Source organism: Saccoglossus kowalevskii, chromosome 15 (assembly GCF_978046115.1).
Source record: "Saccoglossus kowalevskii chromosome 15, keSacKowa6.1, whole genome shotgun sequence".
Classification (NCBI taxonomy): Eukaryota; Metazoa; Hemichordata; class Enteropneusta; family Harrimaniidae; genus Saccoglossus; species Saccoglossus kowalevskii.
Window position 1 is genome coordinate 33,853,812 of NC_140655.1, and position 16,140 is coordinate 33,869,951.

Here is a 16,140-nt window from a genome sequence, read left to right on the forward strand (position 1 = left end):
GTATTTCACTTTTAATTGAATTTTCTCGTATATTAAAACAGTTATAGATGTGTTTCGCCACATCATTTATAATGTTTTTATCTTTATTGTTTAAAATATTAATTAATTAATAACTGTTTAATTAATAGCATTGTTTTTGTTGTCTTGAGTAATGTTGTGTCTTCTGAACAAACTTTCTCTTGCTCATTTTAAATTTCTTTAATTTCACAAACTGAATATTTGTTATCAGAGATTGGTACATTATTGTATCTCCCCATTTCAAACAGTAAGTGAGGGGCACTTATCCTTAGCTACTGGACAAAAAGTCGTGTACATAAAAATATATGACCTTTCACAGACATTTGCATGAAATTTGCAGACCTCCCCCTTGAATGGTGCATAAATAATTATCACCCTCCCCCTTCTAAATATAAGGATAGTACATATATTAAAACTATATATACATACTAATTGATGTTCTACTACACAATTTAGATCTTTTCTACTTCAATCAGTTAGCCCAGCTCTCATTGAGAAGAGAACAATGTATAATACTGTGTATGTGTGAGGGCGCTGTTTTGCTGCTGCCAACTTGGATAAGTACAGTCCAGTTTTACTACGTTTTACGGATTTTATGGTTTTGTGTGATTATCTTCATTGGATTCCTCGTTTATGTTAAGTATTAGTGCAACTTCTTGGTTTGTTGATGTTCGTCTATATATTTGTGTTGCCGTGAATTCTGTCCAAAACGTTTTTCACATGACGCCCATGCTGAAATCGCCACATTGTCCATTACTCATTACCATATGAATAGAAGCAAGTTTTTCCGCGTACCACCTGTTGCAGATAATTGTTTCTGACACTGCTTGATAAATTGCAACTCTGGACATGTCGTCACGAATCGTTTATAACACACTACAGTTACTAAAACTACGCAAGCAACATTTCGCAAATCTAACACACCATGTTATACAAACCACTAAAGATAATTCCATCTGGAGACAACGTTGTCGACGAGCGGGATCGCATATTAGACACCCAATTACTGTTCACTTGACTATACGTCCGATTTCGGACAACCGAGTTATTGTTGTTCCTAGATTATCTGCATTAGTTCAACTATCTGGGTTTAATACCACTGTACATGAGCCATATGATGCTAATATTATTCCTGTTATTTACAACGTTTTTTCTGCTGAACATTATCGTTATCGTCGCAAATCTGGAAATTTCGGAGTGGACTCTACCAATTTGACCTCTATTGACCTACAGCACACATCCCGATCGAAGTTTATGTCAGAGTTAAAATGTGGATTATTAAATTCTCGTTCAGTTAGGAATAAATCGTGTGCATTAAATGAGATGATCTTATATCATGATTTGGATTATTTATTTCTCACGGAAACATGGCTGAAAGGTGATGTCAGTGACGGACCTGTCGTCGTTGAGTTGACTCCAAGTGGCTTTAAGTGTAGACAGTTTCCTCGTCTTACAGGTGCTGGAGGTGGTATCGCCATCGTTCATAAAACTACCGCAAAAGTAAATACATCGTGCTCGCAAACATTTTCATCGTTTGAGTGGTTAGAGATCACTGTTGATTCAAAACATGGACGTATTAGGTACATTCTCATGTACCGCCCGCCTCCCAGTTTTTCTAATAAACTGACATTTAATGGATTTTTATCGGATTTCTCGGATCTTCTAGACATTTACGTTTTGGATACTACACCAATCGTCTACCTTGGAGATTTTAACATTCATTTTAATAAGCCAGACAATCGTGACACCTGCAGATTTCTGGAACTTTTAAAAATGCATGATTTAGTGCAGCTAGTAGACAAACCTACTCATCGTTCTGGTAACATTTTGGATTTAATTATTACCCGTGAGAATATTGTGTTATCATTGGAAGTGAACCAGGCCGCAGCAATCTCTGATCACTATCCCATTTTCTTTAGTTTGTCAAATCATCATGATAATACATCAAATCGTACCAAAATTACTTATCGCTGCTTCAAGAACTTTGATAGGGATAATTTCGCATCTGATCTACTCGAATCTGGGTGTACTAGAACAGTTGACCAGGTAGATTCTACAGCTAAGTTACGTATTTTCAACACTGCTGTATCGGAAACGCTTGACAAACATGCCCCCATGACTGAGAAGACTGTTCACGTTCGTGTGGCCGAGCCGTGGATAAATGTTGATATTTACCACGCCCGCACTGAACGCCGTAAAGCTGAACGGACGTGGCGGCGAACTGGTTTAACTGTCCATCGCCAAATCTACAAATCTAAACGAAATAAAGTTAATGATCTTATTGATGTATCACGTAGGAGTTATTTCGCTGATAAGATCGCGGATTGTAATGGTGACCAAAGAAAACTGTTTTCCATCGTAAATGGTCTTCTAGGCTCGACAAATAATTTGAATGCGTTGCCGATTCACGATAACAAAATAAATTTAGCGAATCGTTTTAGCATGTTTTTCGTGGATAAGATTAAGAAAATCAATCAAGGACTAAATCTAAATTTATTGAATGGAAACCGTTTTAACGAACTGCACAAGTTCTCTGGTGATGAATTGAAATGTTTTGAACCAGCCACGGAGGATGAAATAATTAAAATTATAAAAAAATCGTCGTCGGTTTCGTGCGATTTGGACTGTTTACCCACTAATATATTAAAAGATGAAAAGATCCTTTCTATCCTGCTTTCACCTATAACAGATATCATAAATGAATCACTTCGCACTGGAAGTGTTCCTGAGAAATTGAAATGTGCGCTGATTAAACCTCTGCTCAAGAAAGCATCGTTGGATTCAAACATGCTGAAAAATTATCGACCGATTTCTAATTTGTCTTTTATATCTAAAGTCCTTGAACGTGTCGTTGCATCCAGAGTGAAACAACATTTAGAGAATTATTCGTTGTATGAAGAGTTTCAATCAGCGTATCGGACCGCACATAGCACTGAAACGGCTCTTTTGCGGGTCGCTAACGATGTACTATGCAGTATTGATAATTCTAAGAATTCAGTTGCTCTCGTACTTTTGGATCTTTCAGCCGCTTTTGATACTGTGAATCACAGGATTCTCATCGATAGGTTGAGATCAAATTTTGGTTTAAATGGTCTCATCATCAAATGGTTTGAGTCGTATTTGAGTAACCGCATTCAAAAAGTGAAAATTGGAAATGTATTTTCTGATATGACGTCTATATTAGAAACCGGTGTTCCACAGGGCTCCGTCTTAGGGCCATTATTGTTCTCAATGTACATGCGTCCATTGGGCGAGTTATTGCGACGTCACGGCGTAAAATATCATTTTTACGCCGATGACACACAGATTTATTTATCGGTTTCTGAAGATGATCAAATTCGCGCCCGGGTGATACTTCAGACATGTATTCAAGACGTTAGCGATTGGATGTCTTGTAATTTCCTACTTTTGAATGTGTCGAAAACTGAATTTGTGTGCATGTCGTCTCGGAGATTCTCACAAGACTCGTGTCCTTTGTCTAGTATCGCAATTGGTGAAGAATTGGTTAGTGCTTCGTCAAGTGCTAGAAACTTAGGTGTCTTGTTTGATTCGCAGCTATCTATGGAAACACACATTTCTACTATTTGTAGATCTGGATATTCCCATCTAAGAAATATTAATCGTATTCGTAAATCATTATCCCAATCTGATACTGAAAAGTTGGTACATGCATTCATATCTTCTCGCTTAGACAGCTGTAATTCATTATTGTCTGGTCTCCCTGTAACTAAGATAAAACCTCTTATTCGTGTACAAAATGCAGCAGCCCGCCTTGTCACTCGTGCTCGAAAATATGACCACATTACAGACATTTTTATTAAACTTCATTGGTTACCAGTTGTACAAAGAATCAATTTCAAATTACTTTTACTAGTGTATAAATCTTTGTATGGTTTTGCCCCAAATTATCTATGTGAATTAATCGAATTTTATGTACCTAGTCGTAGTTTAAGATCTGAATCAAAGTTTCTTATTAAAACTCGTCAGGTGTGTAGTAAAAAGTCCAAGGTGTTATACAAAGACCGTGCTTTTGAAAATTTAGGTCCTAAACTTTTTAATGAATTACCTCTGTCTGTTCGTTCTAGTCCTTCAGTAGACATTTTTAAATCCAGACTGAAAACGCACTTATTTAAATGTGCTTTTAATATTTGACTGATTGTTTATTGTATCAGCGCCTTTGATCTTCATATGTTGGAATTGTTGCGCTTAATTAAATAAAGTTATTATTATTATTATTATTATTATGTACCACATTAGAATGATACATACACAATTTTACTGTCACCTTTATGAGTGTTGTGTGTTGAATACATCCAAGTGAACAAAATTCTTCAATCATAAAACCTACACTAAAAAGATAAAAATTATAACCGAGAAAGCCAAATATACTGTGAAGGAAAGGATGAGTGGGGAAGAAAGATCTGTCTTGGAGCCAAACATTGCAGTGAAATGAGAAAGAAGAACCATGATGTAACTGTTTGTATCTTTATAGTAGAATGGTGCTAGTCACATCACTGCTCAATCAAATAATATCATTAACTAGTACTGGCGGCCTTAATTCCTCTTACACTGGATAATCATAGCTTAAGATAATTGCATTTTAAAGATCACATTTGAACACAGTCCCTCTAGATAGATATTTAAAGATCACATTTGAACACAGTCCCTCTAGATAGATATTTAAAGATCACATTTGAACACAGTCCCTCTAGATAGATATTTAAAGATCACATTTGAACACAGTCCCTCTAGATAGATATTTAAAGATCACATTTGAACACAGTCCCTCTAGATAGATATTTAAAGATCACATTTGAACACAGTCCCTCTAGATAGATATTTAAAGATCACATTAGAACACAGTCCCTCTAGATAGATATTTAAAGATCACATTTGAACACAGTCCCTCTAGATAGATATTTAAAGATCACATTAGAACAAAGTCCCTCTAGATAGATATTTAAAGATCACATTAGAACACAGTCCCTCTAGATAGATATTTAAAGATCACATTTGAACACAGTCCCTCTAGATAGATATTTAAAGATCACATTTGAACACAGTCCCTCTAGATAGATATTTAAAGATCACATTTGAACACAGTCCCTCTAGATAGATATTTAAAGATCACATTTGAACACAGTCCCTCTAGATAGATATTTAGAGATCACATTTGAACACAGTCCCTCTAGATAGATATTTAAAGATCACATTTGAACACAGTCCCTCTAGATAGATATTTAAAGATCACATTTGAACACAGTCCCTCTAGATAGATATTTAAAGATCACATTTGAACACAGTCCCTCTAGATAGATATTTAAAGATCACATTTGAACACAGTCCCCCTAGATAGATATTTAAAGATCACATTTGAACACAGTCCCTCTAGATAGATATTTAAAGATCACATTTGAACACAGTCCCTCTAGATAGATATTTAAAGATCACATTTGAACACAGTCCCTCTAGATAGATATTTAAAGATCACATTTGAACACAGTCCCTCTAGATAGATATTTAAAGATCACATTTGAACACAGTCCCTCTAGATAGATATTTAAAGATCACATTTGAACACAGTCCCTCTAGATAGACATTTAAAGATCACATTAGAACACAGTCCCTCTAGATAGATATTTAAAGATCACATTTGAACACAGTCCCTCTAGATAGATATTTAAAGATCACATTTGAACACAGTCCCTCTAGATAGATATTTAAAGATCACATTTGAACACAGTCCCTCTAGATAGATATTTAAAGATCACATTTGAACACAGTCCCTCTAGATAGATATTTAAAGATCACATTTGAACACAGTCCCTCTAGATAGATATTTAAAGATCACATTTGAACACAGTCCCTCTAGATAGATATTTAAAGATCACATTTGAACACAGTCCCTCTAGATAGATATTTAAAGATCACATTTGAACACAGTCCCTCTAGATAGATATTTAAAGATCACATTTGAACACAGTCCCTCTAGATAGATATTTAAAGATCACATTTGAACACAGTCCCTCTAGATAGATATTTAAAGATCACATTTGAACACAGTCCCTCTAGATAGATATTTAAAGATCACATTTGAACACAGTCCCTCTAGATAGATATTTAAAGATCACATTTGAACACAGTCCCTCTAGATAGATATTTAGAGATCACATTTGAACACAGTCCCTCTAGATAGATATTTAAAGATCACATTTGAACACAGTCCCTCTAGATAGATATTTAAAGATCACATTTGAACACAGTCCCTCTAGATAGATATTTAAAGATCACATTAGAACACAGTCCCTCTAGATAGATATTTAAAGATCACATTTGAACACAGTCCCTCTAGATAGATATTTAAAGATCACATTTGAACACAGTCCCTCTAGATAGATATTTAAAGATCACATTTGAACACAGTCCCTCTAGATAGATATTTAAAGATCACATTTGAACACAGTCCCTCTAGATAGATATTTAAAGATCACATTTGAACACAGTCCCTCTAGATAGATATTTAAAGATCACATTTGAACACAGTCCCTCTAGATAGATATTTAAAGATCACATTTGAACACAGTCCCTCTAGATAGATATTTAAAGATCACATTTGAACACAGTCCCTCTAGATAGATATTTAAAGATCACATTTGAACACAGTCCCTCTAGATAGATATTTAAAGATCACATTTGAACACAGTCCCTCTAGATAGATATTTAAAGATCACATTTGAACACAGTCCCTCTAGATAGATATTTAAAGATCACATTAGAACACAGTCCCTCTAGATAGATATTTAAAGATCACATTTGAACACAGTCCCTCTAGATAGATATTTAAAGATCACATTAGAACACAGTCCCTCTAGATAGATATTTAAAGATCACATTTGAACACAGTCCCTCTAGATAGATATTTAAAGATCACATTTGAACACAGTCCCTCTAGATAGATATTTAAAGATCACATTTGAACACAGTCCCTCTAGATAGATATTTAGAGATCACATTTGAACACAGTCCCTCTAGATAGATATTTAAAGATCACATTTGAACACAGTCCCTCTAGATAGATATTTAAAGATCACATTTGAACACAGTCCCTCTAGATAGATATTTAAAGATCACATTTGAACACAGTCCCTCTAGATAGATATTTAAAGATCACATTTGAACACAGTCCCTCTAGATAGATATTTAAAGATCACATTTGAACACAGTCCCTCTAGATAGATATTTAGAGATCACATTTGAACACAGTCCCTCTAGATAGATATTTAAAGATCACATTAGAACACAGTCCCTCTAGATAGATATTTAAAGATCACATTTGAACACAGTCCCTCTAGATAGATATTTAAAGATCACATTTGAACACAGTCCCTCTAGATAGATATTTAGAGATCACATTTGAACACAGTCCCTCTAGATAGATATTTAAAGATCACATTTGAACACAGTCCCTCTAGATAGATATTTAAAGATCACATTTGAACACAGTCCCTCTAGATAGATATTTAAAGATCACATTAGAACACAGTCCCTCTAGATAGATATTTAAAGATCACATTTGAACACAGTCCCTCTAGATAGATATTTAAAGATCACATTTGAACACAGTCCCTCTAGATAGATATTTAAAGATCACATTTGAACACAGTCCCTCTAGATAGATATTTAAAGATCACATTTGAACACAGTCCCTCTAGATAGATATTTAAAGATCACATTTGAACACAGTCCCTCTAGATAGATATTTAAAGATCACATTTGAACACAGTCCCTCTAGATAGATATTTAAAGATCACATTTGAACACAGTCCCTCTAGATAGATATTTAAAGATCACATTTGAACACAGTCCCTCTAGATAGATATTTAAAGATCACATTTGAACACAGTCCCTCTAGATAGATATTTAAAGATCACATTTGAACACAGTCCCTCTAGATAGATATTTAAAGATCACATTTGAACACAGTCCCTCTAGATAGATATTTAAAGATCACATTAGAACACAGTCCCTCTAGATAGATATTTAAAGATCACATTTGAACACAGTCCCTCTAGATAGATATTTAAAGATCACATTAGAACACAGTCCCTCTAGATAGATATTTAAAGATCACATTTGAACACAGTCCCTCTAGATAGATATTTAAAGATCACATTAGAACACAGTCCCTCTAGATAGAGGGATAGAGGGACTGTGATTTGAATAATCAGTGTATTAGGTAATGTAGTGCAAAAGTTGTATTTGCATATTAATTACAATCTTGAAATACATGTAAACAAACAGTGGCTATTGGTATTATAAACACAAATTATATCATAATATTACACTACAATAAATATGTGTGTTTTAACAGTACATAAATATTGTTTTCCCCAGTTGTGAATTGCTAGTCCCCAAGAAACTTTCTATTCCATTAACTTGTTTTTTTTTTCTCTCCCGAATCTGGTGTGTAGTACCGGCTGGATACTTTCATTTCCACTGTCTGATGATTCATTATTAGAATCATCAGACAAAAGGTCCTCGTCATAACTCTGAATATATTTTTAACATGTCATTCAATGTTGTAGCGGCCTAAATCCAGAGTCATTACCTTTTTGTATTTTATTATTAATGTTTTCTGTATACCTTTATTGTCACTTCATTTAAGACAACTTTCACTTATATTGTAATAGCATGATATCTGATTTAGTTGGGCATTTGACAATCTAGTGTCATTTATTGACGAGTTCTGACTATGTCATTATTGAAGTTGAGAAACCGGAAGTAACAAACATATGGAAAGTTGTCGGTATGGTCGCCGTGACATGCCAGTGTTTTGAAGCCAGAAACTTAGATATATCACCGTTATTTACTTCATCGTAGTGGTCGATGCGCTGGGTTGATCTATATATTTCGGTAAGAACGACTTTATGACTTAACTAAGTTTAGTTCCCCCTTTGAGCTTGTTTGTTATACGGGACTCAACATAGATTTCGAGAAACTTGTTTATAGCCACTACAAATGTAATTACAACTGCTGAATGAGTAATAAGAATATGTGTTTGTTGAAGCAACACAATTAACCTGACTGTGCTTAAAATCTTGGCTACGTCATGAGGCTTGCATTGCACAAAAAATTGTGACCCTTGCCTTTATGCCTGCACAGATTACTGTAACCCTCCCCTCAACACGAAAATCAGTGACCCACCCCCCAAAACACCAACCTACCCCCTTCTGTACTTTCTGTCACGTACCTTAGTTTGGTTAGTGCAGAACGATATAGTGGTTTTTATCATTATTGACAAGTATTTCTTTAATGAAAAATCTGTTTTTAGTTTTCTGTACGTTTTCAGTTTATTTGTATGGGTTGTGCATTTGTCGTCATTGTACATAAATTATTGACATCTTTTCTGACATTGAGCTTCAAGCTTTTCACAAATGTCTTTTACTTTCATTTAGGCTTCATTGTATTTAATCTAATATGTTAATCACACTATAGATACTAAATTGTGTGTACATAATTTGTGGATTACAAACAAAACGTTTGTTTGAAATCCACAAAAATATGTACACAATATATTATATATATATAATTTATATAACTTCTTTCAGCAAGTCACTGCCTTCGTAATAATTCGTTCATATTATTCCATATCGATACACCCCCTCTATTGCATATGCTGCACAAACTCTGCATTTGGTTTCCATATTTGCTCTATATTTAAAGGGCGCTGGTCGTCGTGCCGCGTCCTGTTCGATATGGGGAACATAGCGACGTACACAACGCGTGTCAAATACATTGTTTGTTTACATGAAATTCGAACACACACTGCGCAATAACCATTATACAATTGGTCTTCTTCAGTGTTAATGACAACTCCGAAAATGTCTCATTGCCATCTTAGATCTTATTGTCACATACGTAATTAATTATGGAGGTAATGGCGATGAAGGTAATGGGGGGGGGAAACGGTAATTATTAATGGTCATCTAACAGGGAAGTATTCGTTGTTGTGTACTCCTGTGTTGTTTATTGAACTATAACCTATGCGTCATTGTTGTTTCATGGGGTTGTTAGTCGGAAAACTTTGTGCTATTGCGCATGAAATTACAATGCATTCAAATTTATGGCAGTTCGTGTTACGTGGTTTCAATGGGATCTTTAACGCATCGTGAATGATTTCTTTACATTGCTTTGTCATAAGCGAAAGTATACATATTTTCCCTGGGTAATATATGGAAATGAGTCAACCATTTGAGGAACTGACACAATGACGCATCTACATAGTCTCACGTGACTATGACTATTTCAGTCATAAACAGCAATTGACTGTTGTCATAACGTACATATCACTGGTGGTCAGTCATATAAGAGTTTTTACTGGGAACAAGACTATTTAAGTAATTCAGGTTAGTGTATATACTGTAGCATTTAAGTGAATCAGATTTCCTCCTCACATTTCATTGGATATAACTATCGGAACATTACTATTTTGGGGTCACATTCGACTAAGTGCCCATCCCCTCCAATCTCCATACCTCTATTGTTTGACTTTTCCGAATACTGGTAACCACGGTAACCGTATTTATATAATACAGCCTGGATATGCTATGAATGCGTAGACGACGGTAACCGTGCGTAAACTGCGCTTCGACTATTTCCAACTTGACAAGAATAATGAAACGCAATTAATCGACACAGATATTACAATTACAAGCCCCCCTTCCAAACAATTAACAGAAAAAGTAGAATAATTTTCACCACTCATTCAACACCAAAAATGAAAACTAGAAAAAACAAAGAAAATGATTGAAATATTGATCTACGTATGTCAATCTCCAACCACGACCTCAAAATCGAAATAGGGAGGCACACTAAGCCAAAATGGTAGCAGGTCAACTCGACCCCAAGTCAACTCTACCCCGTATTAGTGTAGGTATATTGGCGGTGTCGATGACACACTGCGTTGTCAATTTCACCTACTTAAGATATCCTCGCGTGGCTAATGGCTAGTACGTTGTTGATTTCACTAACTTACGTACACTGAAGCGAGCGAAAATAGTTTCACTATGATTGTGATTATGAAAGATATATGAAACTACCCTGCTCGATCCCAACAATTTTTGCCAATAAAACACAAAATAAATAACAAAAATTAAATTTCACAAATTGCTAATTACTAGTTTTAAAAAAATCATGCCGTTGACCTATAAGGTCAAATGAAGGTCAAATGCAGGTCAAATCGTGCAACAAAACACCATGGCAGAAAAAGGGTAAGATCGAACAAATTCGACAATAAAGATAATGGTAAAGATTTCGACTTTGACTGTGTTCCAGAGGACAATATGTTTTACCTTGTAAATGCTGGTGATACGTAATTAATATTATAATAAAATGTGCATATTTTTCTGTGAAATGTGCATATTTTTTCTGGACGAGTATAATGGTATTTTAAGGTCGTTGGTTCTGCCCCTACAAATAATTATGGCCAAAGAGATGTATATACAATTGAAATGGAGGACGGTACTGGGGGGGGGGTTATTGGCGTGGAGACCCTAGGTAACTTTTTTCGAACATAGAACTAGTGACGAGCCACCTAAGTTGATGAATTTGTGAATCACTAGTTATACAAATGCTAACATTGCGTCTGAGTGAACTTCGAACAGTATACTTCCATTAGAAAAAAGAAATTCAAAAAGACAATTCTTAAGGGAATTTCTAAAATATACTAAATAAGTGAGTCGATCAAAGAACTTGGCAGTGTTCGAACCCGTTTTTACTAGTGTCCAGGCTTATTCGTGTGTATTCTCGTTTGTGTATGAACAATATTCTAAACGTAGATTGGGTTTAGTGAGATATGAATTAGATATACAATTTGTACAAGATGGTAGTAGGTAATCGTATTGGTACTTATTCTCGGACAATGGCTATAACTACAATTACCATTTTATATGTTATATTTATAGGTCATACCTGTTGCTTTCACCAAACTATTGGTGAGAAATATGTGTGACTGACACCTCATAAGGAATGTGATCTCCATTGCACATTTACATACATTAATATCTCAGTTAAACAGCCTTATTTTATTAATCCTTGGAACAAAGTATATTAGTATTCGTCATGTGAACAATAGTTTATGTTATTTGTTTATTCATTTGTCACATTGTGTGTATGCCAGTTGTAAACTTGAATTGTCAACAGAGCTGCATTTATATTTATAATGCAATCTACATCCTCGTATTCATGTTGATACACTAACTATCATTCAACAAAATACGTCACTTTTCTAAACAGGATTGTGACAATCTTTGTTTATCAGAGGGTTGTCTGTCACATCTGAGAAGTGGTACAACGTTCCTGTTGTAATATGCAGACTATAAAATGTTTGGTAGTTGGGGAGAAAGATGATGGAGCGAAAACTGGTCGAATACTGGCATACACAAATGGTGCTTGGCCTACAAACTATATTCCAACGGTAAGTTAGCTTTGGTTTCGTGTAATGTACGTGGTGTAGTGTAGTGTAGTGAAATTGAGTGTACTGGAACTGAGTTTATGTGGTGTAGTGTAGTGTAGAGGAATGGAGCAGAGCGCAACTGAGTGCAGTGAAACTGAGTTAATGTGGTGTAGTGGAATGGAGCAGAGCGCAACTGAGTGCAGTGGAACTGAGTTAATATGGTGTAGTGTAGTGGAATAGAGCAGAGCGCAACTGAGTGCAGTGGAACTGAGTTAATGTGGTGTAGTGAAGTGGGATGACGCAGAGCGCAACTGAGTGCCGTGCAACTGAGTTAATGTGGTGTAGTGTAGTGGAATGTAGCAGAGCGCAACTGGGTGCAGACGAACTGAGTTAATGTGGTGTAGTGAAGTGAAATGAAGTAGAGTGCAACTGAGTGCAGTGCAACTGAGTGCAGTGCAACTGACTTAATGTGGTGTAGTGTAGTGGAATAGAGCAGAGCGCAACTGAGTGCAGTGCAACTGAGTTAATGTGGTGTAGTGTAGTGGAATTGAGCAGAGCGCAGCTGAGTGCAGTGAAACTGAGTTAATGTGGTGTAGTGTAGTGTACTGGAATAGAGCAGAGCGCGACTGAGTGCAGTGAAACTGGGTTAATGTGGTGTAGTGTAGTGGAATTGAGCAGAGCGCAGCTGAGTGCAGTGGAACTGAGTTAATGTGGCGTAGTGTAGTGGAATGGAACAGAGCGCAACTGGGTGCAGTGGAACTGAGAATGTGGTGTACTGGAGTGGAACGGAGCAGAGCGCAACTGAGTGCAGTGGAACTGAGTTAATGTGGCGTAGTGTAGTGGAATGGAGCAGAGCGCAACTGGGTGCAGTGGAACTGCGAATGTTGTGTACTGGGTTGGAATGGAGAAGAGCGCAACTGAGTGCAGTGGAACTGAGTTAATGTGGCGTAGTGTAGTGAAATGGAGCAGAGCTCAACTGGGTGCAGTAGAACTGAGTTAATGTGGTGTAGTGTAGTGTACTGTAGCAGAGCGCAACTGAGTGCAGTGCAACTGAGTTAATGTGGCGTAGTGTAGTATAGAGGAATGGAGCAGAGCGCAACTGAGTGCAGTGAAACTGAGTTAATGTGGTGTAGTGGAATGGAGCAGAGCGCAACTGAGTGCAGTGGAACTGAGTTAATATGGTGTAGTGTAGTGGAATAGAGCAGAGCGCAACTGAGTGCAGTGGAACTGAGTTAATGTGGTGTAGTGAAGTGGGATGACGCAGAGCGCAACTGAGTGCCGTGCAACTGAGTTAATGTGGTGTAGTGTAGTGGAATGTAGCAGAGCGCAACTGGGTGCAGAAGAACTGAGTTAATGTGGTGTAGTGAAGTGGAATGAAGTAGAGTGCAACTGAGTGCAGTGCAACTGAGTGCAGTGCAACTGACTTAATGTGGTGTAGTGTAGTGGAATAGAGCAGAGCGCAACTGAGTGCAGTGCAACTGAGTTAATGTGGTGTAGTGTAGTGGAATTGAGCAGAGCGCAGCTGAGTGCAGTGAAACTGAGTTAATGTGGTGTAGTGTAGTGTACTGTAATAGAGCAGAGCGCGACTGAGTGCAGTGAAACTGGGTTAATGTGGTGTAGTGTAGTGGAATTGAGCAGAGCGCAGCTGAGTGCAGTGGAACTGAGTTAATGTGGCGTAGTGTAGTGAAATGGAGCAGAGCGCAACTGGGTGCAGTGGAACTGAGAATGTGGTGTACTGGAGTGGAATGGAGCAGAGCGCAACTGAGTGCAGTGGAACTGAGTTAATGTGGCGTAGTGTAGTGGAATGGAGCAGAGCGCAACTGGGTGCAGTGGAACTGCGAATGTTGTGTACTGGGTTGGAATGGAATGGAGAAGAGCGCAACTGAGTGCAGTGGAACTGAGTTAATGTGGCGTAGTGTAGTGAAATGGAGCAGAGCTCAACTGGGTGCAGTAGAACTGAGTTAATGTGGTGTAGTGTAGTGTACTGTAGCAGAGCGCAACTGAGTGCAGTGAAACTGAGTTAATGTGGCGTAGTGTAGTGGAATGGAGCAGAGCGCAACTGAGTGCAGTGGAACTGAGTTAATGTGGCGTAGTGTAGTGGAATGGAGCAGAGCGCAACTAAGTGCAGTGGAACTGAGTTGGTGTGGAGTGGAGTGGTGTGGAGTGGTGTGGAGTGGAGTGGAGTGAGCAGGGCGCAACTGAGTGCAGTGGAACTGAGTTAATGTGGTGTAGTGAGCAGAGCACAACCGAGTGCAGTGGAACTGAGTTAATGTGGTGTAGTGAGCAGAGCGCAACTGAGTGCAGTGGAACTCAGTTAATGGAGTGTAGTGGAATGGAGTAGAGCGCAACTGAGTGCAGTGGAACCGAGTTAATGTGGTGTAGTGGAATGGAGCAGAGCGCAACTGAGTGCAGTGAAACTGAGTTAATGTGGTGTAGTGTAGCAGAGCCCAACTGGGTGCAGAAGAACTGAGTTATTGTGGTGTAGTGTAGCAGAGCGCAACTGAGTGCAGTGGAACTGAGTTAATGTGGTGTAGTGAAATGGAGTAGAGCGCAACTGAGTGCAGTGGAACTGAGTTAATGTGGTGTAGTGGAATGGAGCAGAGCGCAACTGAGTGCAGTGAAACTGAGTTAATGTGGTGTAGTGTAGTGTAGTGTAGCAGAGCGCAACTGGGTGCAGAAGAACTGAGTTAATGTGGTGTAGTGAAGTGGAATGAAGTAGAGTGCAACTGAGTGCAGTGCAACTGACTTAATGTGGTGTAGTGTAGTGGAATAGAGCAGAGCGCAACTGAGTGCAGTGCAACTGAGTTAATGTGGTGTAGTGTAGTGGTATGGAGCAGAGCGCAACTGGGTGCAGTGGAACTGAGAATGTGGTGTACTGGAGTGGAATGGAGCAGAGCGCAACTGAGTGCAGTGGAACTGGGTTAATGTGGCGTAGTGTAGTGGAATGGAGCAGAGCGCAACTGGGTGCAGTGGAACTGAGAATGTGGTGTACTGGAGTGGAATGGAGCAGAGCGCAACTGAGTGCAGTGGAACTGAGTTAATGTGGCGTAGTGGAGTGGAATGGAGCAGAGCGCAACTGGGTGCAGTGGAACTGAGTTAATGTGGTGAAGTGTAGTGTAGTGGAATAGAGCAGAGCGCAACTGAGTGCAGTGGAACTGAGTTGGTGTGGAGTGGATTGGTGTGGAGTGGAGCGGAGTAGAGTGAGCAGGGCGCAACTGAGTGCAGTGGAACTGAGTTAATGTGGTGTAGTGAGCAGAGCGCAACCGAGTGCAGTGGAACTGAGTTAATGTGGTGTAGTGAGCAGAGCGCAACTGAGTGCAGTGGAACTGAGTTAATGTGGTGTAGTGGAATGGAGCAGAGCGCAACTGAGTGCAGTGAAACTGAGTTAATGTGGTGTAGTGTAGTGTAGTGTAGCAGAGCGCAACTGGGTGCAGAAGAACTGAGTTAATGTGGTGTAGTGTAGTGTAGTGGAATAGAGCAGAGCGCAACTGAGTGCAGTGGAACTGAGTTGGTGTGGAGTGGAGTGGTGTGGAGTGGAGCGGAGTGGAGTGAGCAGGGCGCAACTGAGTGCAGTGGAACTGAGTTAATGTGGTGTAGTGAGCAGAGCGCAACCGAGTGCAGTGGAACTGAGTTAATGTGGTGTAGTGAGCAGAGCGCAACTGAGTGCA

At 38.2% G+C, this 16,140-nt stretch overlaps 2 protein-coding genes across 4 annotated transcripts in view; both read left to right on the forward strand.

Annotated features, from left to right (window-relative positions):
• The first annotated feature begins 1,341 nt into the window (after positions 1-1,341).
• Positions 1,342-8,898, forward strand: LOC144360128 (uncharacterized). Its single transcript, XM_085508576.1, has 2 exons — positions 1,342-2,992; positions 8,786-8,898. The coding sequence occupies exons 1-2, from the start codon at positions 1,342-1,344 to the stop codon at positions 8,896-8,898; spliced, it is 1,764 nt and encodes a 587-aa protein (XP_085364702.1).
• A 1,457-nt stretch (positions 8,899-10,355) lies between these two features.
• Positions 10,356-16,140, forward strand: part of LOC144360127 (63 kDa sperm flagellar membrane protein-like) — a 98,395-nt gene continuing 92,610 nt past the window's right edge. For all 3 annotated transcript variants that reach the window (XR_014926593.1, XR_014926594.1, XM_085490744.1), the window contains exons 1-2: positions 10,356-10,424; positions 12,313-12,493. The gene's annotated coding sequence lies outside the window, so the exon portion shown is untranslated. The remainder of the gene's footprint in view (positions 10,425-12,312; positions 12,494-16,140) is intronic.

Bases quoted from the DNA above. Each gene is read 5' to 3' on its own strand.
- LOC144360128 (XM_085508576.1), top strand. From the start codon at position 1,342: ATGATCTTATATCATGATTTGGATTATTTATTTCTCACGGAAACATGG. The intron at 2,993-8,785 runs GTATTGATAATT...TCATTATTGAAG, and splicing joins CGCTAACGATGTACTATGCA to TTGAGAAACCGGAAGTAACA.